The sequence below is a fragment of the Pipistrellus hanaki genome (genome assembly GCF_964339955.1).
Source record: "Pipistrellus hanaki genome assembly, chromosome: 12".
Classification (NCBI taxonomy): domain Eukaryota; kingdom Metazoa; phylum Chordata; class Mammalia; order Chiroptera; family Vespertilionidae; genus Pipistrellus; species Pipistrellus hanaki.
Window position 1 is genome coordinate 8113012 of NC_140514.1, and position 24474 is coordinate 8137485.

The following is a 24474-nucleotide window of genomic DNA, read 5'->3' on the forward strand; positions in this document are numbered from 1 at the left end:
TCACAAGCAACCCCCCACCCCAAAAAATATTACAACTTAGGTGGTATCGTTATTTTCATTTTACAGATAAGAAAAGTAAGACTCAAAGAGGTTAAACAACTTGTACAAGACCACAACTAATAAGCAAAGTAGCTGAGATTTTTATCTGCAATTTGAGTTCATTCTACACTTTGAATCATAGTATATATTAAAAACAAAGTGTGTCTGTCATTATTTCAACTGTCCTCCTCAACTGAATTTTAGATATCTTCAGTTAGGTGTATTATCACCATTTTTATTGGTTTCACAGCTTTCCTTCTTTTACTATACTTAGGGACAGTTTAACTATCATAAAAATTAACTTATCCTTTAAGATTAAAAGAATTCACCTGTGCCTGACCAGCATAGCCCAGTGGTTTAAGAACCAGGAGGTCACGGTTCGGTTCCAGGTCAGGGCACATGCCCGGGGTTGTGGGCTTGATCCCAAATGCAGGAGGTAGTTGATCAATGATTCATATTCATATTCTTTCTCTCTCTCTCTCCCTCCCTCCCTCCCTCCCTTCCTCCCTCCCTCCCTCCCTCTGAAATCAATAAAAATATATATATTTTTTAAAAATTCACCTGTGAAACTACCTGGACTTAGTACTTTATTTTTTTACACCCAATTTCTTCTTCCACAAATAGTGTTTTGACTGTTTGGCTTCTCTCTTCTCTGGGGTCAATTTTGTTAATTTATATTCTCCTATTAATTACTCGGATTTATTTTATATGGTACTGAGTAATTTTCTCACTTGCATACAAAGCTACAATAATTTTATCTTACTAAATAAAAAATATGAGCAAATATATAAATCAACATTATTGGAAAACACAGCAAGAATGAATTAAATGTATAAAACTTGGAGCAAATTACTGGTATACCATTTTTTATTCAGAACATGAGTGTTTTGGGGGAGGGAACCCTTTAAATAGGGCTTTTTAAGTAGTGAAGTGCAGCTAGGGTGCTCATACTCAAAGAACTAAGTAAAAGAGAAATAAAATCAACCCTATGAACTTTTAAAATAATACTATTAGAATGTTTAAAAAATGTTTCTTGCTACAAAGGTACAGAATGGTTTTCAGTAACATAGTATATGTATTAAATATTTATAAAATGTTACTGAAATAAAACAGTAAAGTTGTTTGCAATGCTCTGTTACTACTCCAGTCATCTAATCTCTAAAAGTAGGATAAATATCAAAGAAGAAAGTGGCACTCCTCTCTCTAATCCTATGTAATAAAAGCCTAATATGCTAAGTGTCCAGTCGTCTGATCAACAAATCAACCAATCAAAGTATAATATGCTAATGATATGCTAAGGACGCTCAATCACTCACTATGACATGCACTGATCACGGGGGGGGGCAGTCAACCGGTCAACCAGTCGCTATGACGTGCCCTGACCACCAGGGGGCAGATGCTCCAACGGGTAGATAAGCTTGCTACTGGGGTCCGCCAGATTTGGAATGAGCAAAATGGAATAGACACATCCTGGAGTGCTCCCGTGGTCCCTCCTCAGCTAGCCAACCTCCCACGTCTCTCCCCCGCCCCAATCATGCGGCCTGGCCTACATGGATCCGGCTGAAACCAGCAGTCCGACATCCCCTGAGGGGTCCAGTTTTGTAAGAGGACACAGGCATTTAAAATTGAGTATCATTTCCCTTCCTATAAGTACAGAGATTAAAGTCTAGAAAGGCTCTGAAACCATAGCTTTGAAAAGAAGCTGAGAAAAAGCCAAAAGAAACTCCCTTTCTATACCATTTAATTAAACAAGAAACAGGATATTAAAATTTCAGAAATGAATGAAGTATCATTGTAAAAACAAGCTCACTTTGAAAAACGTTACACATCCAAAGGATTCTCTACCTTAATATTATGTTAACAAATAAGCAACAAAAAGTTAATATTCATATTATTCTTCTTTGAAAAATTTTATCTATTAACACTACCAAGAAAGTTGCAACTGCTCTAACAAGGTACACACCTACCTGTGCACATGATTCTTCAGGTGTTTTGGCACTAACTGAATAAAGTGCTGGGAGATCTAGTCTGTGCACAGAGAATTTTTCTAGAGTGTGCAAAAGTGCTGGAGCAAGGTGAGAAGTTTGACCTGAGCCTCGTTCTCCAGACAGCAATAATCTTGGCCTGTAAGAGGTTGGCTGATGATATGGTGACCTGCAATACATGTAAGACATAATAATTATTTTGAAACCATATACTCTGAAGATCAATATGAAATATTAGGCAATATATTTACATTAAAAGAATATAACTCCAAATTAATAGAACTTCCCTATCTTTCTTATTTTTTAAGTAAAGTGAATCATTTTTCATTAATTAGTTTTAAAACGTTGATCTCTCTGACCATAATAATAACCAAGAGGTAAAAGTATAAAAACCCCTTCTAAAAAAAATAAAAATATATTAACTTGGAAAGTGTTTCAGACACAATGTGTGATTTAGTTATTATCGATCCATGGTCAAATGTTAAGAATCCCACTTCAACAAGGGGGTACATCTGAAGATTACCCAAAATACAGGACTTTTTTTTAATGGTTAAAATATTAAATTGTATGTACTTTTAACCACAATTTTTTAAATGGGGGGTGGGGGAGAGAAGTAGGACTTTTTCTGTGGCTGCAAATTTTGTTTCTAGGCTAATAGAAACTGTTTTTACCCTCAAATATGACATCTAAAGCCTTACACTAGAGAAGGTAGGTTTACGTAAATATATTAATGAAATTCAAATAAATAAAACAAATTCATATACAATCACTATAGATAATAAAGTAAATTCTAAGAAATGCAATAAACAAATAAACAACTAATGGGAAGAAATAGAGAAAACACTGTTACTTGAAAAGGATTTTTATGTACTAGAAAATCCAAGAGAATCATCTAATAGTTTTCATATTCTACCAGCAAAGGATTAAGATAAAAGATGGAAACAGAAAGGCAAAAAGATTTCCTAAATACCATCAAGAACCAATATAAAAAAAAAAAAGAAATAAGATCCTATTTACAACTGCAAAAACACAAATGGCAAAACAAATAATATTATTAAAAAGGAAGAAATACAGAATACATCATGAGTCTGATTTTATAAAGATGTCAATACATATGTGTGTATGTATTTTATTTTATTTTATACATTTAAAAATTCTAATCAAAATCCCAAAAGAATTTGAGAGAGGGAGATTTCAAGCTTATTCACCACATTATCTGAAAAAAATAATCAAGAAATTTTTGAAAAAAGATGTTAGGTCCAATTTTACATTTAAACCTGTTTTAGTAACAAACACTTCATACAAATTTATCATTTAACTTTCTTAACAATTCTGTGAAATACATAGTTTCCATCTATTAAATAGATGAAGAAACCAAAGTTCAGAGAGGTTAGGTATAAGATTGTACAACACAGTGGTGACAGATTTCAAATTCTCATTCAGGCCCATATAGTAATCGCAAAGGCTCCCAACCACTATGTTAAGATGTGCCCTACTTTATACTGAAACATATTACAGAACATAATAACAAAACAGAATGTAGACTACACCAAGGAAAAGTAACACAGATCAGTGGAAGATAATAGGCAACCCAAGAAACAAATCATAGTAACTGAAAGAATTTTACATAAGATAAGGCATAAAAAAATTAATGGGACAGGGGTGAATTACAAAATAAATGTTTAAAATAAGGAGGATTCAAATTCTCATTTAAAGGAATAAGTAAAGTGAATTCTCACAGAAAAACAACTAAGAAAAACCAAAAGGTACATTTATCTATTTCACACAAATTTTTAAACTTTTATAATTCAAAAATTACAACCTGAACCAAATGGCAAACAACCAAATAAGACCAAAAATTTGCCATTAACAAAAATGGTTCTCAATGCATAAAGAGACGATGTGCATAGAGTTAATAAAGAATGCTTTTTGCCAAAACCGGTTTGGCTCAGTGGTAGAGCGTCGGTCTGCGGACTGAAAGGTCCCAGGTTTGATTCCGGTCAAGGGCATGTACATTGGTTGCAGGCACATCCCCAGTAGGGGGCGTGCAGGAGGCAGCTGATCGATGATTCTTTCTCATCGATGTTTCTAACTCTCTATCCCTCTCCTTTCATCTCTGTAAAAAAAATAAAATATCAACAAATGACAAGTGTCGGCGAGGATGCGGAGAAAAAGGAACACTCGTGCACTGCTGGCGGGAATGCAGACTGGTGCAGCCACTGTGGAAGACAGTACGGAGTTTCCTCAAAAAACGAAAACGGAACTCCCATTTGACCCAGTAATTCCACTCCTAGGAATATATCCTAAGAAACTAGAAACACCAGTCAGAAAGGATATATGCACCCCTATGTTCATAGCAGCACAATGTACAATAGCTAAGATTTGGAAACAGCCTAGGTGCCGGCCAGCAGATGATTGGATCAGAAAACTATGGTCCATTTACACAATGGAATACTATGCTGCCATAAAAAAGAAGGAATTCTTATCATTTGCAGCAACCTGGATGGAATTGGAGAACATTAAGCTGAGTGAAATAAGCCAGTCAATGAAAAAAAAACACCACATGATCTAACTCATTATGGATAATAAAGAACATTATAAACTGATGAACAAAAAGATAGATAGAGACTGTAAAGCAACAAACAGACTGTCAAATTATAGCAGGAAGGGTAGGAAGATATGGGGGAGATAAGAGGTCAACCGAAGGACTTGTATGCATACATATAAGCATAACCAATGGACACAAAACTCTGGGGGGTGAGGGCATGTATGGGAGTGTGTGGGGGGGGGGGTAACAAGGGTAAGATATGTACACATATACGTTAATTTAAAAAATAAAATAAAAAATAAAATATATTTTTTAAAAGAATACTTTCATGGGCACAGAATATAAGCAGATCATTCAAAAAAGATGCAAATAGATAATGTTTTAAATGTTCATTCATTTAACACTTGGAGAATGCTTCCTAAGCTGAATGTGTTGGCCCTACACATTCCAATAATACTACTGTTATCACAGAGCTCATAACTGAACAGTACTTAGTGAAAAAGGGATATACATAAATTATTATAATACAGTGTGCTTAACAAGCAGCACTGTTTAAGACTCATAGAGAGACCCCAATTAAAGGCGCAGAGAAGGCTTTCCTGGAAAAGCGTTACCAAAGCATAAGCCCAACAGACAGGAGGCAGAAAAGATGAACACCGAGAGATAACAACAGGATGTGCAAAGGACCAGAGGCTAAAAGGCCTTGGCCCTTTGAGCTAATGAATACAGTTCATACAGCAGCTTCTCTTAAGGCTTAGGGCAATGCAGGTGTAAACGTACTGGGGGATGGGAAGCTTAGGGAAGGGAAGGGAAAAGGAGAAATGCTATGAAGGGTTTTGAAAACCACGTGATAAGTTTGGAATGGTCACTGAAGACATAGAGAAAGCATTAAGGTACTTAAGCAGGGGAAGTGACATAATCTCACACACGATTTTGGAAGATGACTTTAGCCCAGAATGTCAGTATAGGAAAGGATTTTTAAAGAAGGCAAAACAGGAGGAATTATGGCCTGTTAGTGGTTTGCTATAATAACCGAGCATGAGATCTTAATGACAGTCTAGACAAGAATAGTGTTAGAGAGGTGAGAAAGGACACCCTAAGATGAGACTTATTTGGTTAGAATTTTGTCCTTGACTAGATACAGAAGGAAAGAGGAGGAAGCTGAAAATGACATCCAATTCTAGTTGGACAACTAAATAAGCGGTAGCTCACAGGACTCAAAGGAAGAGGTAGGGAGACATAGCCCAGTATGTACTGAAAGACCTATGGCCCAGTCCGGAGGGGTAGCTCAGTTACTGTCATCCCGATACCAGGATGCAGGTTCAATCCGAGAAACAACCAATGAATGCATAAGTAAGTGGAACAACAAATCAATGTCTCTCTCTCTTTCCCCTTCCTCTCAAATCAATAAATGAAATTAAATATCTATGGCACAAGAAAGGAAGACAGGCAGTGGAAAGGGTCTAAGGATTAAGGGTGATCTAGCTTTGAGAAAGACGTAGTGGTTATTAATAGGTGAAAACATTACAAAAACATAAATAATGAAAAAAGTTTTAACTTTTAATCAGATGAAGAAACCAAGGCTGAGAGAGTTGGAGTGGGAAAAAGTGCAATTTGGCAAGTATGGTAACTTATCTCACGCCCAAAAAACGCCCTTACCTCATAGCATTCTCCTTATTTTTTCATATTATTTATCTTCTAACATTTTATTCATCTATTACACTTATTGTTCGTCTGTCTCCATTTAAAACGTAAGCTGAATGAGAGCAAGGATTATAGTCCATTTTGCTCACTGACATATTCTAGGACAGCATGTAACACATGATGGGCACTCTGAATGAATTAATGAGTGAATGAATGATTCAAATAAACAAGATGTTATTTCATCTATTTGGTTGACAAAGATTTAAAAAGGCAAATTGTACTCAAAATTGATAAGGATATAGGGAAAATACCATTAGTGATAAAAATAAAATTGGTACTATCTTTCTGAAGATAGTTTTTAAAATTTACCCTAAGTTCTGAATCACATAATGGTACAAAGATGTATACTTAGAAATTTGACTACCACAGCACTATTTATAAAAGAGGAAAATTGGAAACTTTAGCCGGGACCAGTTTGGCTCAGTGGATAGAGCGTCGGCCTGCGGACTGAAAGGTCCCGGGTTCGATTCCGGTCAAGGGCATGTACCTTGGTTGCGGGCACATCCCCAGTGGGGTGTGTGCAAGAGGCAGCTGGTCGGTGTTTCTCTCTCGTCGACGTTTCTAACTCTCTGTCCCTCTCAATTCCTCTCTGTGTAAAATCAATAAAATATATTTAAAAAAAAAAAAAATTGGAAACTTTAATTTTTACCAGTAAGATTATATAAACTAAGGAACACCTAAAAATAAAGTACTGTGCAGCTATTTTAAAAGAATGGCATTAAATATACTGACATGAAATAACATTCCCAACATAATGGATAAAACAGCAAGATATATTAAAAACCTTACAGGGAGGATATAGATTATAGAGGATATTATGTGGGTCTGTCTATATGCGCAGCAAGGGCGGTCACCAATACTAACAAATATTACCTGCAGATGCCTGGGCTTTAATTTTTACCTTCTTCTTTATGCTCTTCTTTATTACTTGAATTTTCTACAGAGTATATCCTCTTTCTAATTAGAAAAAACAAAGCTATTTTCATTTGGGAAACCTCAGAAAGCTGTGTTTCTCATCCCCTTATGACAAAATATTGTAAAAAGTAAACTTATTTTCATCATAAGGGTTTTCTACCAGATTGACAGACCTTAAATATCTTTACTTACATTTCATCTTAAACCTAAGTTAAAGGTTTCAACATTGTTTTAGGAAACTATTCCCAGAAACAGAAACCCACCAGCGATGCTCAAACTAATGTTATTGGAGACCAGAATTGAAGTCATCTTTCTATGTCTAGCACCTTGTTTTTATTGGCCTGGCATGCTAATCTACGTAGTTCAAACATCTATAACAAAAAAAAAAAAAAAAAAAAAAAAAGCTTATTCTAGAATATACAGCTGTCTCACTATTAAAGTTAAATCAGAACTAGAAAAGCTTATTTAAAGGAAGCTAAAATTAAACCAATTTCAAAAAGGCTAAACTAGCCCTAGCTGGTTTTGGCTCAGTAGACAGAGCATCGGGTTGTGTACTGAAAGGTCCCAGGTTCAATTCCAGTCAAGGGCACACGACCGGGTTGTGAACTTGATCCTCAATGTGGGGCGTGCCAGAGGCAGCCGATTAATGATTCTCTCTCAGCATTTATGTTTCTCTCTCTCTCTCCCTCTCCCTTCCTTTCTGAAATCAATTTTAAAAATTATAAAAAAATTTATCATATCAAAATCTATTTCTGTATCACTTTACTGACAACAGAACTATCTTATACAATTGGAACACATTATTTTTTGACAGTTTCTTAGCTCTGCTATCATGTATTTCAAATCCAAATAACTAAAATTGTCAAAACAATTTACACACACACACACACACACACACACACACACACACACACACAGGCTAGCTAAGTGGGATAGAGGAGGACTGTTTAGCTTTCCCTTAGCCATGAATAAAGCAGATCTGTACAATTAATGAAATAGTCTAAGAAAACATCCCTGAGGGCATACAAGTAATGACCCAAGAGTAAAAGAAAAAAAGTTTCTAATAGAAGAGCTTGCTGTTAAAAGAAAATAAGAGTAAATGAAGGTAATTTATTCTCATTTTTAAAAATGCAAAACAAGCAAGAGTTATCAATGCAAGTAATTAAAATAACATTTTACCAAAATCCAAATGGAAGAAACTTCAATTCAAGTTGAAGACTTAGATTTGTTCAAAATATGTCAAAAGGAAAACTACTTAAATGTAACACATAACCCAACATCTTCCAAAAAAAGTGCAATTAGACTTACCTGAATGGAGCATTATGGTCCTTTAACTCTCATAATAATTATGTAAATGTAAGTGATGATGCTATTAGTATTTGAAACTATTTGGTCCCTTAATTTCAAATTAGATTAGCACTAATTAAAGTGCACAGCAAAAGCTGCTTTAATATAGATAAAGGTGAATATAAATAGAAATCTAAATTAAGAAAGTATAAACTAATGTTATTTTGGAGAACTGAAAAGTTACTTGTTTAATTACTGAGCAATTTCTAATTCAAAATCTTTTTAGTACCCTAGAGTCCCTAAATTACCATCTGAAACTTATGGTAAATTAAAATATCCTAACCATGGTAAATAATTCACTTCTGTTCATTTAGTTGAAATAAAAAGCAATAAAATTAGGAACATGAGTTGATTTTCTAAAGATAACCTTTCCTTCCACTTTGGTTTAAATAAAAGTCATAATCTGTTTAGAAAAAAAGTTTTTACAATTAACCAATAAACCAATTTAGTACCACACAAAAACAATATACAGAGTAAGCATACCAGAACTGTGTCCAAACAACAGAAAATCAAAGTCCTCAAGGGTATAACCATAAGTAAAAATATACCATAATTCTAACCATACAGTAATAAAAATCATGTTAAATAGAAAGAAATGTGATTTACATTACTTACATTGTAAAATGAAGGTAGGATTTATGTACAGCAGCAGCTGATGACTGTTTCTTTGGTGATCCTGAGTGACAACTGGTCTCAAAAATTGATAGAGCATTCTCATCTTCACTATCATCTAAAACTAGAGTATCTATATCTGTTCAAAAACAAAACAAAACAAACCCACAAGATTGAGGCTTATAAAGTCATTTAATATTAGTGTTCACAAAAGCTAAAAAAAAATTGGTTTAAAAATCGAATTAACCAGAACCATGAAGACATGGAACAGACTGACATACCTTGGTGTGGATTGGGGGGACAAGAAAAGATAAACCAAAGGACTTATATACAAAATTCATGCACAGGCAGGGTCCCTAGCGACTGCCGGCTGCCAGGCAGGGCCTCCCTTCCCCAGGTGCCAGCCACTGGCCGCCAGCCAGAGCCTCCCTTTGTTCCACGCCACCCCCTTGTGGTCAACGCATGTCATAGCAAATGACTGAACTTCCAGTCAGTTGAACTCACGAGGGGACACATTGCATATTAGGCTCTTATATATAGATATGCATAGCCATGGACACAAGCAATAGGGTAGTGAAGACCTGGGAGAAGGGGAGAAAGGGTTGGGAGGAGGGGTAAAGGGGAAGGAAATGGGAGGTATCTGTAATACTATCAACAATAAAAAATGTATTTAAAAAAATGACTAAGTTATCAAATAATATAGATTGAGCAGGCTAATTGACAAACTGCACTATTTTGAATAATTTATAAGTGAAATAATGTAATTCTTTCACCTTTACAGACTATTTACGTGTTGTAAGATATAATTTAGGAGTCTTCATTGACTACAAGAAGACTGAGATGAAACAGCACTCACATAAAATACCCATCCTATTTGTTAAAAATCCAAAAGGTTGGCGACCACTGGTTTAAAGTATTACAAATAGTAGTACATATGTCTCCTTTTCCCCCACTGACCTTCCCCTTGCCTCCCCCAACCCCCGGCACTTGCCCTCACCCCCGTGTCTGTGTCCATTGGTTGTGCTTATATGCATACATACAAGTCCTTTGGTTGATCTCTTATCGCCCCCCAACCCTCCCCTGTCTTCCCGCTGAAGTTAACAGTCTGTTCGATGCTTCTTTGTCTTTGTATCTATTTTTGTTCATTAGATTATGATGTTCTTTATATTCCACAAATGAGTGAGATCATGTAATATTTATCTGAGTTAATTTTGATGAAAGCCAGTTCATCTCATCTAAGATATTTGGTATAAAATAGAGCACTTGACCCAGAACCAACACACCTAGTGGTTGGCTTCAGACCACATCAGAGCACGACCCAATTAGTCCCTCAAACAGCACACTTTACAGGGTGACTTCAGTGGGCACCAGAACCTATTGGAGCAAATTCTGCTTCGTGTGGTCAGCACCTGCACAGAGCTCTACATTGTGGTGGGGGTCCCTCCTCAGAGTCAGCCAGCCTGCGGGTCAATCCCATCCAGGCATGGACCAGCAGTAATCAAGACTCAGTTACCATAGAAGGGCTCACATAATCCACACCAGGGATATTCCTGGAGCACCTCGCTCAGGTGATCGAGGACATTGAGCCACTGAGCCACAAGGACACCTATTACACAAAGTCACCCTAAGACTGGGAGACACAGCAGATCTACCTAATGCACAGAAACAAATACAGAGAGGCAACCAAAATGAAGAAAAAAATAAAAGTGCCCCATATGAAGGAAGAGGAGAAATCCCCAGAAATCTTGAGCTACAGCCAGTTCTTATAAAAGCAACAAATTAAAACATTTGGGAAGCCGTGGTCAGTGTAGCTCAGTTGGTTGGACATCATGCCATGCACTGAAAAGTTGCTAATTTAATTCCTGGTCAGGACACATGCCCAGGTTGCAGGCTCAATCCCAGAAAGGGGGTGTGCAAGAGGCAGCCAATAGATATTATGCTCCCACATCAATGTTTCTCTCTCCCTCTCCCTTCCTCTCTCTCTATAAGTCAATAAAAATGTTTGTTTTAAGTTTTAAAAAGTTGGGTGGGAAATACTAGTACATATCCTTAGTTATGAAAGTTAGATAAGAAATGTATTATTTGTGGCAGAATACCTGGCTCAAAGATAATAAAATATTTATTCCCTTCCATATTTAATTAAAGAAACAGAATAATCCATATGACATTTCATGAGAATCCATCCCTAAAAAATAAAAGTTCCTGATAAATAGTTAGAACAGCAAAATTCATTTAAATATTAATGGGTTTTACTACATATGATATTTTCAATGTTAGTGTAATTCACTGAACAATTTTCTATTTGATACAGATGACTTGCTAAACAAGATACTATAAACTGGGCAGTGGTCAGCAAAATCATTAGTCAACAGAGCCAAATACCAACAGTACAACGATTGAAATATCTTTGAGAGCCAAATTTTTTAAACTTAAACTTCTTCTAATGCCACTTCTTCAAAATAGACTTGCCCAGGCCGTGGTATTTTGTGGAAGAGCCATACTCAAGAGCCGCATGTGGCTAGTGAGCCACAGTTGGCCGACCACGGAACTGGGGAAATTAAGATAATTAAAACATATTACTTTCTCTTCAAAGTTCATCGGCCTTACTCTGATTAGCTTATGAACTTAAAGTTTTCCTGTAAATGAACAGGAAAGGTAGCTTTCTGTTTTTAAAGGTAGCTTTCTATCTTTACCTCAAGTCCAAACTACAATCTTGAGGCTAGAATCCAGGGTATTTTATAACCAACCTAATAATTCTAGTCTACTTCCTCACTAAAAATTTATACTCCATTAGTACAGTAAACTAGAATGCTCTGCCAATAAAAACACATGATGAATAGAATCCAGAGGGTATTAATAGGTATTAATAGTACCATAATTAAGAGCATAGATTCTGTAGTCAGAGTCCCTGGGCTTGAGTTAGCCCTAGAACTTACTGAGTGACCCTATATAAGTAAATACCTTCCTCAATCTTCCAGTTTCCTCATTTATAAAATAAAGAGTACCCTAGCCACACAATTATTATGAGAATTAATAAACGACACAATTTGTGTAAGGTCTTTATAATAATAACATAATTGTAAGCCATTATTACTATAGTCAACTCCTCAAAAGACCATAATACTCCTACATTAAGACAATCAGAATGTCCCAAGAGCAAATAAACAAACATTCACGTGTATATTTTTAATAAACATTCACTAGTCAACTACCATATACTAGGCAACATGCCAGGCCAGGAATACACAATTGTGAATAAAAAAGGTATATTTTCTATACTCGTGGCAAATATAAAAGAGTAACATATAAATAAATAAGCTTATGAGAAAATTCAAAATTAATTTATTTATGCCTGTACTTGTTTCATTTTAACAATACGAAAAAATAATTATAGTACCTTCTTTCTTGTCACTCTGGCTAATTTCAGCATGAGGAAACACTTTTTGCAAGACTGCGAGGATATTGTTGAAGCTTCTTTCTAGCAGTGGCCTTATGATGGGGGACAGTGCATGTCCTGAAGACATGACAGCACGCTGGGAAGCAGGCACAATGTTCTGCATTGCATGGTAGAAATCTTGAGCGCTGAGCACTATGGAGGACACATCTAGCTGCAGTTTGTGGCTGCTGGCATAGATCTGGGGGTAACGCCTCCGCAGGGCAATCAGGGCAGCTTCAGTGCACAGGGCCTTGATATCAGCTCCACAATACCCTAATGCACAAAAGGAAAAGGACAACAAAGGTAGGTTTATTCTAAGGCCAACCATGTTTCACAAATATACACATCTTTACCTGAGGAAACAATACAAAAATCAATAATTATTTGTAATTTTATCAGCAAAATAAAAGTTGACCATTTAAAATCACCTAGTTGTTTACTCATTAAGACTAAAATGTTTTGAATATTTATATTAACAAACACATGAACTAACAATATTAAAATAAGTCATGTATTTTGTGCCAATACCACAGATAACTGACAATTTTTCTCCAAAAGAGGTTTTTAAAAAATAGTTTCATCTCAAACCTTCATCAATCATGAAATTAGTTACCTATCAATCTTTTCAATATTACTAATTTCCAAACACATAGAGTAATACAAAATAGCACATAAGCAGAAACTTCAAAAACAGAGCTTATTCAACTACCAACTCTGAGTGCAACTGAGAAGTTGATTTCTAATTATCCCAAAAACTATATTTTAAAGTTGTGATCATCTCTGATAGTTCCAAAACATTAAAGGGAATAAAAATGCATTAATTTTTCACATTAACCTCATATGTTATATATATATATATATATATATATATATATATATATATATATATATATGTATGTATATATATATTTAGCTTAAAATGACTGATGATTTAGTTCTAACGAATAGACCAACCAGAGTATGATCCATTACCCATATTTAAATGATTTATTATAATTAACAACAGATCAAACCCCCGATGGATGCTTTTAAGTCATTTCATTCATTTAAGCAACAAATACAAAAATACACTATTTCTTAGGTTTTTAACACAAAAATAAAGAAAACTCAAACTAACCATGTTGTTTTTTGTATTAGTAATTAAATTTGCATTTGGACACCTTTATCAATTACACCAGCAGGGGGAGTCACCTCACCTAGTTATACAACATTGGTCTCTCAGCTCTTCAAAGAGTGGAATCAGGTTTATTTATTTTTTTATACCTTACAATGGTCTCACTGAACACTTAAATACTGAAACAAAAATGGTGGTTAGGAAAACTACCAATGAGGAGAGAAAAAATGGCCCTAGACTAACTGGTAGAAAAAATACATTAAGGGACAAACCCATATAATTCAAACTGCTAGGGCAAATAATTCTGTTAATCAAGTCTTACAAATAATTGGGGGGTGGGGGGGAGAGATAATCTTTATTTTGCTCTCTTCTATCCATAGCACTCACTACTAAATCATTTACCTATTATCTTTACTTCTGTCTTCCCCAACTGCAATGTGAGCTCTGTGAGAGTGGGGGTATTTGTTTTGATCACTAAGGATTCTCAAATTCTGAGAATGATGCCTGGCCTGGCATTCAGTAGATATCCAATAAATATTTCTTGAGTAAAAGAATGAATAAAAAGAGAAAAAGAGTTAACTCCAGGCTTATATGTAGTTTGGGAAGGTAAAACTCTAAGGTTACTATGTACTACCATAAGAAGTGGATAAATTATACTTACTAAGTTTTTCTTTTCTTGTTTTTTTTAAGAAATCTAAACAATTTTATTATTAAAGCCAACTTAATAATTTCAATGAAAATTATGAAAAAACATAGAAAGTATTGCATTCCTAAAGAAACATTTACACAGAGTTTGGGGAAAACTTAATATGACCTATGAGAATTTAATTCAGAAATTTAATTAGAAAATTATAAGCAGATTAAGGATTAACACTGTCCCATGACAGCAATCAATCTCCCACATAATTCTCCAGAATAAAAAAATTTACCATTATTCTCTCATTTTATTTTCTATTTCTCAGTGAAAAAAAAAAAAAAGTATCATTCCCTATGTCATACATATTTGTTAAATTACTTCAACAAAATAACTGTAAAACATCAGCTCATAAATACTTAATGAAATAATCCGTTTCTGAGGAAGAATAAACTACCCTCTTGAAACAATATAAACAACCACTTTTCTTTTTCTTCTTTAAAAGTATATACAGCCCTAGCTGGTTTGGCTCAGTGGATAGAGCGTCAGTCTGTGGACTTAAGGGTCCTACTTTAGAAAAATAGATGATATAATCATTCTAAACATACTGAAAATATACTAAGCCTTTTGAAAGTTAAAAGTTGATATTAAGGGGGGGAAAAACAACATCCTTTTTCATATGAATTCCATAAGCATACTAATTCCACCATTACAATTATAATGCTTTGAAGAACCCAAATATCTAGATATCAAAGAAAAAGCATTTTTTAATACTGGTATTAAGATGGAAATTGGTCTGAAACACTGAAAATAGAAGCTATTCAAAGAGATTATAGACTAGAAATAGGCAATAATAAATTTTAATTTATTTTTTAAGTAAAGCATCAAACATAATAAGGATCACAAGATAGATGCCTCAATGATACACTTTCACTGTTTTGGCCCTCTTAGTAAAAATGAATAGAGAAATATGATTAGGTTTAAGCTCTTCATTAACCTTAAGCTCCTACTATTTGTGTACATGTTTTGCATACCAAATTATTTGAGTACTACTGAAAAAAACATACCTAGTATGCATGCAAACACCTCCAAGTACTTGGGAATTTATTTCAAGGTAAAAGTTACCAAATCCATAACCTCTAAAAAGAGATAAGCTATTTTTGCAGTTGTTCATCAAGTCTTTGTTAAGCATGAAATGAACTCATACTTGTTAAAACATGTTTGGGATACATAAAATGGTAAGTTCATAATGAATTTAAAATTTATTACTATTTCATTCCTGTTTGAAGACCTACATTTGATTTTTTTAATATGAACTGTTTTCACATTAAAATGTCACCACCAAAATCATAATAAAAACTATAATGGACTTATATGTCTTTCTCCAAAAGAAAATTATGAATATATATAAAGCAGATTCTAAACCACCACCACCCAAAGAAGGCAAGAGAAGTTTTTCAGTCCTATAAGAAATTATGTTTTAAATTTTTTTTAATTTAAGAAACTATCTGAAAATTAAAATTAATCACTTGAAAAAATATGTAGTGCTCTTTAGAAATGAAAAAGGAAACTAAGATTCTAACATTTAGGATGAAGAATTAGAGTATATTTCACTTGGTAGGTAGGGTAATAGAAAGTAATTTAAAAAGTACCTATGTTTTAGGGAGTTGCCAAAATTTTCTGAAGACTTCCTATTTCAGTTAAGGATCATTCTGTGACAAATTCACAGAAGAAACTATAAAAATCCCCATTCTGACCTGTACTCTCATACAACATCGTAAAAATAGCAGTATATAAGAGGGGTCAAATCTCAAACTGGGAAAAGACTGGCTTCTGCACCAAATACCGCCCTCTCCCATAAAGCAGCATAGGGCTTGGCGAAGGTCAAGCTAAATGTACATGAAATGGATTTGGCGCATGCTCTCTGATACCAGGCAAAGCTTAAACTGGAGTAGTGCTGGAGAGATTTACGTTTTCTCCTCACCAGAAGATGTCGAGGTCTTTGAGGCTCAAAAGCTGAGAGATGCTGCTTCGGAGATGGAGGTCCCTGTGGATGAAGAGGATAATTCGGATGTAGCTAACTGAATGGACTAATGCTCTATTTAAGTTTTAATTATTTGATGGTGGATCACAATGATTTTTTTTTAAACTAAATTGTTCTTTTTGGTTTTGGTAACTTTAAAGTTTTCCCAAGTAAGCTGTTGATGGTTAGTGGACTTATTTGGGGGATTTCTACATAATGCTTGAAAAGTGCATGGAGAAAGACCTTTTAATACAGATTTTTTAGGAAAGCAGACAAAAGATGGAAAAAGAATAAAGGAAAAATATCTATGTGTATACTTGATTGCTTAAATATGTACTCATTTTATTTCAGACCTGATTAGAGCAAAAACCCCTGAATTCCTTCTCCTTTGTATGGTCATGTATGTATGTAAAATACTCTGACAACGTGCTTTTAGGATTGTAGCTGTCATTCATTCTGTGGGAGATCTTCCATTCTGTGAATGACAACATTAAATTGGAAAGTTTTATATTTGGGAAAATACTAGCAGATGCCATCAGTGTGTTCTTTGAAGACTCCTCTCACTCAACTTCATGAAGATGAGTCCATGTAATCTGCAAAGTGAAAGACTACACAGTCCTGCCTTTGACATGAATCTTCATCTGTCAAATTTACACTTACTTTTCTTAGTAAAATTTCTGAGAGGGGACAATTCCTAAAAGAAACACTGTAATAACATTATGGAAAGCCAGCACTCAATGAAAGGAATATTACTACAGAGCTTTGTTAATCAACCATCTAATGGCAGTTAAAATTCTAATTTAGAAGTGTTCAAACTTCAAGTGCAATGTTTAAAATAATTTTTTACATTTAAAGGTAGAACCATGTATTGCACAAAGACATAACTATACTCATTCATATTCCAAATATAAGGGTAAAGGAAGACTGAGTAGAATAAACAATGATAATCAAAGAATTCAAATAGTAGCACTCACCAACACATTTTTCAGCCAATTCACCTAAAAAAGCATCTGATAATTTTGGATTCCAATCCCTGGTATGAATCTGTAATATGTGTTTTCTTGCCTAAAAAGAAAAACACAGTTAAATAAAATATATCAGCCCCTTAAATGCATTTGCTGGAACAAATTTATGGACTAACAATACTCCAGAAAAGTAAATGTTTATTTTTAAAGAATTTAATCATGTTGGCATCCGCATCAACTCTGGTTCCCATAATAACCCTGCAGCATGGGCAGTGAGATCTTGTCTCTGTTTCATACACTAAGACATTCAATATACAGAGAGGTAAGGGAACGTAACTAGTGGCACATATGATTACAATACTGACTTAGGACTAGATTTCAAAACTAAATTTCAATTTTCCGCCACATCATTTTTATAATTGGAAAAACATATACACAAAAAGCTTAATGTTATAATAATCATAACTTTTAGACAAACTTTAGATTTAGGTTTCATAGAACCTTTGGTTCTATCAGTTATAAAGTAGTACTATGCCTAACAATGAGCTAAATGACAAGTAATTTAAAATTTTTAAAAGTTTGAAGTCAGCCCTGGCTTCTCTGGCTTAATTGGTTGGAGCATCGTCCCATACCCTGAAAGACCCTAGGTTTGATTCCCAGGCAGGACACATACCCAGGTTGCGGGTTCGAGGGCACATATAAGAATCAACCAATGAATGCATAAATAGGTGAAACAAAAAACTGATGTTTCTCTCCCTTCCTCTCTCTCTCTCTAAAGTAAATAAATAAATATTAATTAAACAGGACAGCTAATTTTCTGTCATCATCTGATTTAACTTAGCAACACTATTAAATCACAACCTCCTCACTGATGCACTTTCTTCACTTGGCCTCCTTTTCCCTCTTACCTTACTGACTGCTCCTTAAGACAAAGGAGTTATTGCTCTCATCTAGTCTCATAACTTTAAATATTATCTAAGGGAAAAAAGTGAACAGCCCGTCCAGGTCTTTTCCACAGGAAAAAAAAAAAAATGGCCTTAGGTTTAGATCTCACAGCACAGTTTCCTTAAAATATAGTTTAAATTAATGTGGAAAACGACATTCAAGATCTATGCTACACAATACAGTAAGCCACTAGCTATGTGATGGTATTTTATTTAAGTTTTTTAATTAAATAAAATTTAAAATTCAGTTCCTTCACTACACTAATGACATTTCAAATGCCCAGCAGCCCCATGTGGCTAGAGGCTATCATACTGAACATTGCTCAGTGGACAATGTAAATAAAGAACATTTCCATTACTGCAGATAACTGAATTAGACAATGCTGTTCTAAACCTTGTTCATTATTAAGTCTCTTAATTGTGATTGGCATACAGACTCTGAGGCCTACATGACTAGACAAAATAGAAGATAACTGAGAAATCAAGGTAATGGCTTTCCTGTGCTAAAATGAATACTGGCTGTGTCTCCTAGAACTAGCACATTTCCCATATTCTGTTAAGAGCCTAAAAGATGCTTGGACTGTTGTAAGATATACAAGATAGCTGATGTTCCCCAGGCTGAAGTAGACTGCACCCACTTCAGCTTTGTCTCCTACAACTAAGCAAGCTTCTGTGCATTGGCACAGTCTTGGAAGTTGCACTTAGATAATGAAAATGTTTCTGAATGTGCTATGTTTCTTACTCTGACAAAACTATATAAACCAGAGTGGGATTATGATACCAAATTAAAGCCTATGAATTGGGTTGTCAATTCAAAAATGAGACACATTCTAGTGGCTGTGCAAACAGATGTCAAATTGAGGTATTAACTGCTCTGTACAGTCGAGCCATTGCCTTAATTTCCCTGTATCAGCAGTGGGAAATGTCAGGCCCCCAGGCTGTAGAAGGCCTGCAAAACCATTTGGTCTGGCCCTGCCAAGGCATTATGGGTGAGTTAATTAAATGTTTGACCAAATATTTTTAAGATGATAATTTTGTATGGCCTATGAAAGATATTGTAAATATCCAAATGGCCCTTGGCAGAAAAAAAGGTTCCCCACCCCTGCCCTATAGTCTTCTAAACTTACCAACTTAGATTTGCCTATCTATGTATATATAAGCCAAGCATTTTATATAGAATTCTGAAATCAAAGCCCTATAACAACATGAGTGTGCATCTACATATATTCATATGCAGTATCTTCTCTGCTTTCTTCCGTTTACATTTGTATGGCTATCTTTATAAATATTCCCATTAAGCAGAAACCGGTTTGGCTCAGTGGGTAGAGCATCGGCCTGCGGACTGAAAGGTCCCAGGTTCTATTCTGGTCAAGGGCATGTACCTTGGTTGTGGGCACATCCCCAGTAGGTGGTGTGCAGGATTAATGTTTCTCTCCCATCAATGTTTCTAAATCTCTATCCTTCTCCCTTCCTCTCTGTAAAAACTCAATAAAATATAATTTAAAAATGAAAATTCATGAAATACCATTCTCAAAATACATATATGTCGCATAACTGAATCACAAATAAATTTTAATAGATCAAAACCAGAAACTCTTACCTTTTGATCAGGCAAGTTGAAAAGGAATTCTCTGTCAAAACGACCAGGTCTCCTGAGAGCAGGATCTATAGAGTCAAGTCTATTTGTAGCACCAATAACAACAATTTCACCCCTATTATCTAATCCATCCATAAGAGCAAGGAGGGTTGACACTATAGAGCTGTAACAAAATTTTTAGAGAAAATTGGGAAAAAAATAAAGAAAAGTTGTAAAAAATGCTTTTTATACTAACTTTTATCAATCTTAAAATGCAAATAAAAGTACAGTATAATTATCTTCATGCAAGATCAAGAAATATACAGAAATCATTTTCAAAAGTATTCAAACATTAATAGACACCAAAAACACAGCAACAAAGCCCAGCCCACATGGTTCAGTGGTTGAGCCTCGAACTATGATGCAGCAGGTCACAGTTCAATTCCCAATCAGGGCAAATGCCCAGGTTGCAGGCTCAATCCCCAGTGTGGGGCATGCAGGAGGCAGCCAATCAATGAATCTTTCTCATCATTGATATTTCTCACTCTACCTCTCCCTTCCTCTCTGAAATCAATAAAAAGTATATTTTAAAACAAAAACACAGCCGAAACAGGTTTGGCTCAATGGATAGAGCATCAGCCTGCGGATTGAAAGGTCCCAGGTTCGATTCCAGTCAAGGGCATGTACCTTGGTTGCGGGCACATCCCCGGTAGGGGGTGTGCAAGAGGCAGCTGATGGATGATTCTCTCTCATCGATGTTTCTAACTCTCTATCCCTCTCTCTTCCTCTCTGTAAAAAATCAATAATATATATATTTTTTAAATAATTAAAAAAATAAACACACACACAGCAACAAAAAACATAAAAGTTATTCTGCCTTTAACTATCAAGAAAGTTAAAAGGCAACCTAAAGAACGGGAGAGGAAAAAAAAAAAAAACAGGAGAGAAAATATTTACAAATTATATATTTAATAAGGGTTTAGGACTCAGAATACATAAAAACAATCACAACTCAACAACAAAAAAAGTAGCCTAATATAAAAAGAGTCAAAAGATGTAAATAGACATTTTTCCATACAAAACATACAAAGGGCCCATCCTTAGTCATTAGCAATATCCAAATCAAAACCAAATGAGGTAGCGACCCTAGCTGGGTAGCTCAGTTGGTTAGAACATCATCACCATACACCAAGGTTGCAGGTTTGATCTCGGTCACAGGTTTGATATTGGTCAGGGCATATACAAAAAGCAACCAATGAATGTATAAATAAGTGAAACAATAAATCAATGTTTCTCTCCCTCCCTCTCTCCTTCACTTGTGAAATGTGCCTCTTTGGAAAACAGCCTGAGAGTTCTTTCAACTACTAAACATAGAGTTACCATATGATCCAACAATATCCACACAAAAAATAACGTTCATAGTAGCTTTATTCATAACAGCCAAAAAGTCGAAGCAGCTCAATGTCTATCAATGGGATAAATGGACAAAATGTGTCATGTCCATACAATAGATTGTCAATAAAAATAAATGAAGTACTGACAGAAGCTACAACATGAACCTTGAAAACACTGTGCTAAATGATATGATTACATTTTTATGAAAAGTCTAAAATGGGCATATCTAGAGCAAGTCAAAGTATGTTAGTGATTGCCTAGGACTTGGTGGGGGATAAGGGAGAGGTTGGAGAGTGATGGCTAAAAGATATAAGGATTTGCCAAAACTGGTTTGGCTCAGTGGATAGAGCGTCGGCCTGTGGACTGAAAGGTCCCAGGTTCGATTGTGGTCAAGGGCATGTACCTTGGTTGCAGGCACATCCCCAGTGGGGAGTGTGCAGGAGGCAGCTGGTCAATGTTTCTCTTTCATGGATGTTTCTAACTCTCTATCTCTCTCCCTTCCTCTCTGTAAAAAAAAAAAAAAAAAAAAAATCAATAAAATATATAAAAATTAAAAATAAAAGATATAAGGATTCTTTCTGGGGAAATGAAAATGTTCAATAATTGGTTGTGGTAATGGTTACACACTGTAAATGCACTGGAAGCCACTGAAACATATAGTTTAAATGAGTAAACTGTATATATGAACATATCTGAATCATCCAGTTTAAATGAGTGAACTTTATGTTTATCTCAATAAAGCTGTTTCTGGGAAAAAAAGAATAAGAAATATATTAGTCTTTTAATAGCAATCTTGGGTAGGGGCAATGTCTGCCAACTTATATTCTGTTTAGAGTCCCTACAGAATTACATTTTGCATTATTATAATTTTAGACATTTTCTTTAGAATGGCTATCATTGTAACTAAATTCAACTCAAAATTATTTTAGGTTTTTAAACTATGCTTTAACATTACTGAATAGAAATGTTTCATGTCTAATTATAAGATAAACCATAATTCTAGTAACAATGATCTTCTTAGTGTTTTCCAACTGTTCTCACTTCTATTCTTACTGCTAACACTAGTGTGAAATAACTTCTCCAATATGCTCAACATGTTAAAGAAATCCTTCTTGCTCCTAAATAAACTGTTCCACTTGTTTCCCAAATCCATAAATGAGACCAAAATGCTAGAGACCCAATATGCATGCAAGCAGAGGATCTGTGCTTATTCTTATCTATTGAATAACTAAAAATTAATGACATAAGTGCCTCACTCAAGATAAAAGAGGTGAGAAATAAGCATCCTTAAGTATAAGTTCATATTTAATCTCAAACTTTTCCTTAGTATATTCCAATCACCGGGAGCATTTGAAAAGTTTATTAGAATTATTTTTTAAAGATTCTTTAATTGATTTTTAGAGAAAGAGGAGGGGGAAGGGGAAAAAAGAAACATCGATGTGAGGGCAGTATAGCAATCAGCTACCTCCTGAATGCCCCTTACTAGGGATCGAGGCTACAACCCAGGCATGTGCCCTGACCAGGAATGAACCAGCAACCTTTCCATGCACGGGAGGCGCCCAACCAACTAAGCCACACTGGCCAGACCTGCTTGTTAGGATTTATCAACATTTTTAAGTGTTTTGTACAGGATTATCAAAAAACAAAGTTTTAAACATGACCAAAAACAGAATTACACCCTACCTTAAATTCTACCAGAAGTTACCTTTAATTTAAAATTTTTAATTACGAGCTCCTGGATCAAAATTCTCTAATAATCCTTATTATGTTTAAAATAAAGTCTAAGTGAATTAAATACTATATTTGAGGGCTAAGCCTTAACCCTTCATATTATCTTCTAAAAGAATTTGTATCATCTTTCAAATATGGACTTAAAATCCAATTGGAATTGTTTTATAGCATGTGAAGAAGAATCAGTTTTATTTTTTCACCAACTAGATACACAATTTTCCCAGCATTATTCATTGAAAAGCCCATTCTTTCCCAAGAGCACTGAACTGCCTATTTTATTGTATACACATTTAATTTAAATACATTTTTATTGATTTTAGAGAGATAAGGACAGAGAAACATTGGTATGGGGAGAAAAAAAGTCAATCCCTGGCTGACTCCTGCATACCCGCTGCTGAGGTACTGAGGATCAAGCCCACAGCCTGTGCCCTGAATGGGAATTGAAAGGGTGACCTTATGGTGCACAGTACGACATCCAACCACCTCAGCCACAACTCTGCTCTTGTAGTGCAGGAGCAGCCATATATAATGGGAAAAGGGATAAACACAAGCTGTATTCCAATAAAACATCACTTACAAAAACGGGCAGGAGGCTAGATTTGCCCCACAGGTCATGCATGGTTTGCTGACCCCTGTGCGAACTGAAAAAGATCTTCCTTAAGGACACAGATGACATGTTATAAGCCTCATAGCACTCATCCAAGGGCTAAGGCTAAATACTGTGTCAATGAGTGAAAAGAATCTAACATAATCAGATTAGAAAAATTACCTGTGAATCTGATCTTGTCTGCTAGAGCGAACTGGAGCTAATCCATCTATTTCATCAAAAAATATTATAGAAGGTCTCATCAAATATGCCTAGTATAAAAAGAAAAGAGTTATTTATTGTATTAATGTCCATTTTTTATTATTACTGTTTTCTCTTAATAGCTAATATAAGCAAATGATACAACATACATCAGGTAAAAAAGATTACAGAAGTAAAAAGGAAATCTCCTTTTCCTTTTTACTTATGTAATATCCAACCACAGGTCTACAGATATCTACTGTTTTCAGTTTTATTCTTTGGTATGTATTATTTATTCACATACACAATAAAAAGTCTTTTTAAACATACTATTTTTGTTTTATTTCATGCATTTAATTCCTCCCTCATCCACTAATGTTATTTTATATTTATATATTTCAATTATTATTAAACTAGAGGCCCAATGCATGAAATTCGTGCACTGGTAGGGTCCCTAGCAACTGCAGCAGGCCAGAGCTTCCCTTCCTTCCCACGGCCCCGCCCCTTGGTCAAACTCCCAGGCGAGGGGGCAATTTACATACTACACTTTTATTATATAGGATTCTCTTAAAGCATACAGGCTGCAAATGTTTGACTTCCCAATAAACACTGAGCACCATGAAGGTAAGAATTTTTCTATATTCCTCTTTCTAGATCCATTATCTTAAACACAGCAGTTTTTAATACTAATGTCATATTTGAATTGTTTTAATAATTAC

At 35.0% G+C, this 24474-nt stretch overlaps 1 protein-coding gene across 3 annotated transcripts in view; it reads right to left on the minus strand.

Moving 5' to 3' along the window:
• ATAD2B (ATPase family AAA domain containing 2B) overlaps positions 1-24474 on the minus strand; it is a 101636-nt gene that overhangs the window by 37902 nt on the left and 39260 nt on the right. For all 3 annotated transcript variants that reach the window (XM_084900581.1, XM_084900582.1, XM_084900580.1), the window contains exons 13-18: positions 23738-23826; positions 19867-20026; positions 17332-17422; positions 12548-12859; positions 9154-9289; positions 2007-2193 (exon numbers count right to left, since the gene is read on the minus strand). In XM_084900581.1, the coding sequence (XP_084756707.1) occupies positions 2007-2193; positions 9154-9289; positions 12548-12859; positions 17332-17422; positions 19867-20026; positions 23738-23826 (975 nt within the window). The remainder of the gene's footprint in view (positions 1-2006; positions 2194-9153; positions 9290-12547; positions 12860-17331; positions 17423-19866; positions 20027-23737; positions 23827-24474) is intronic.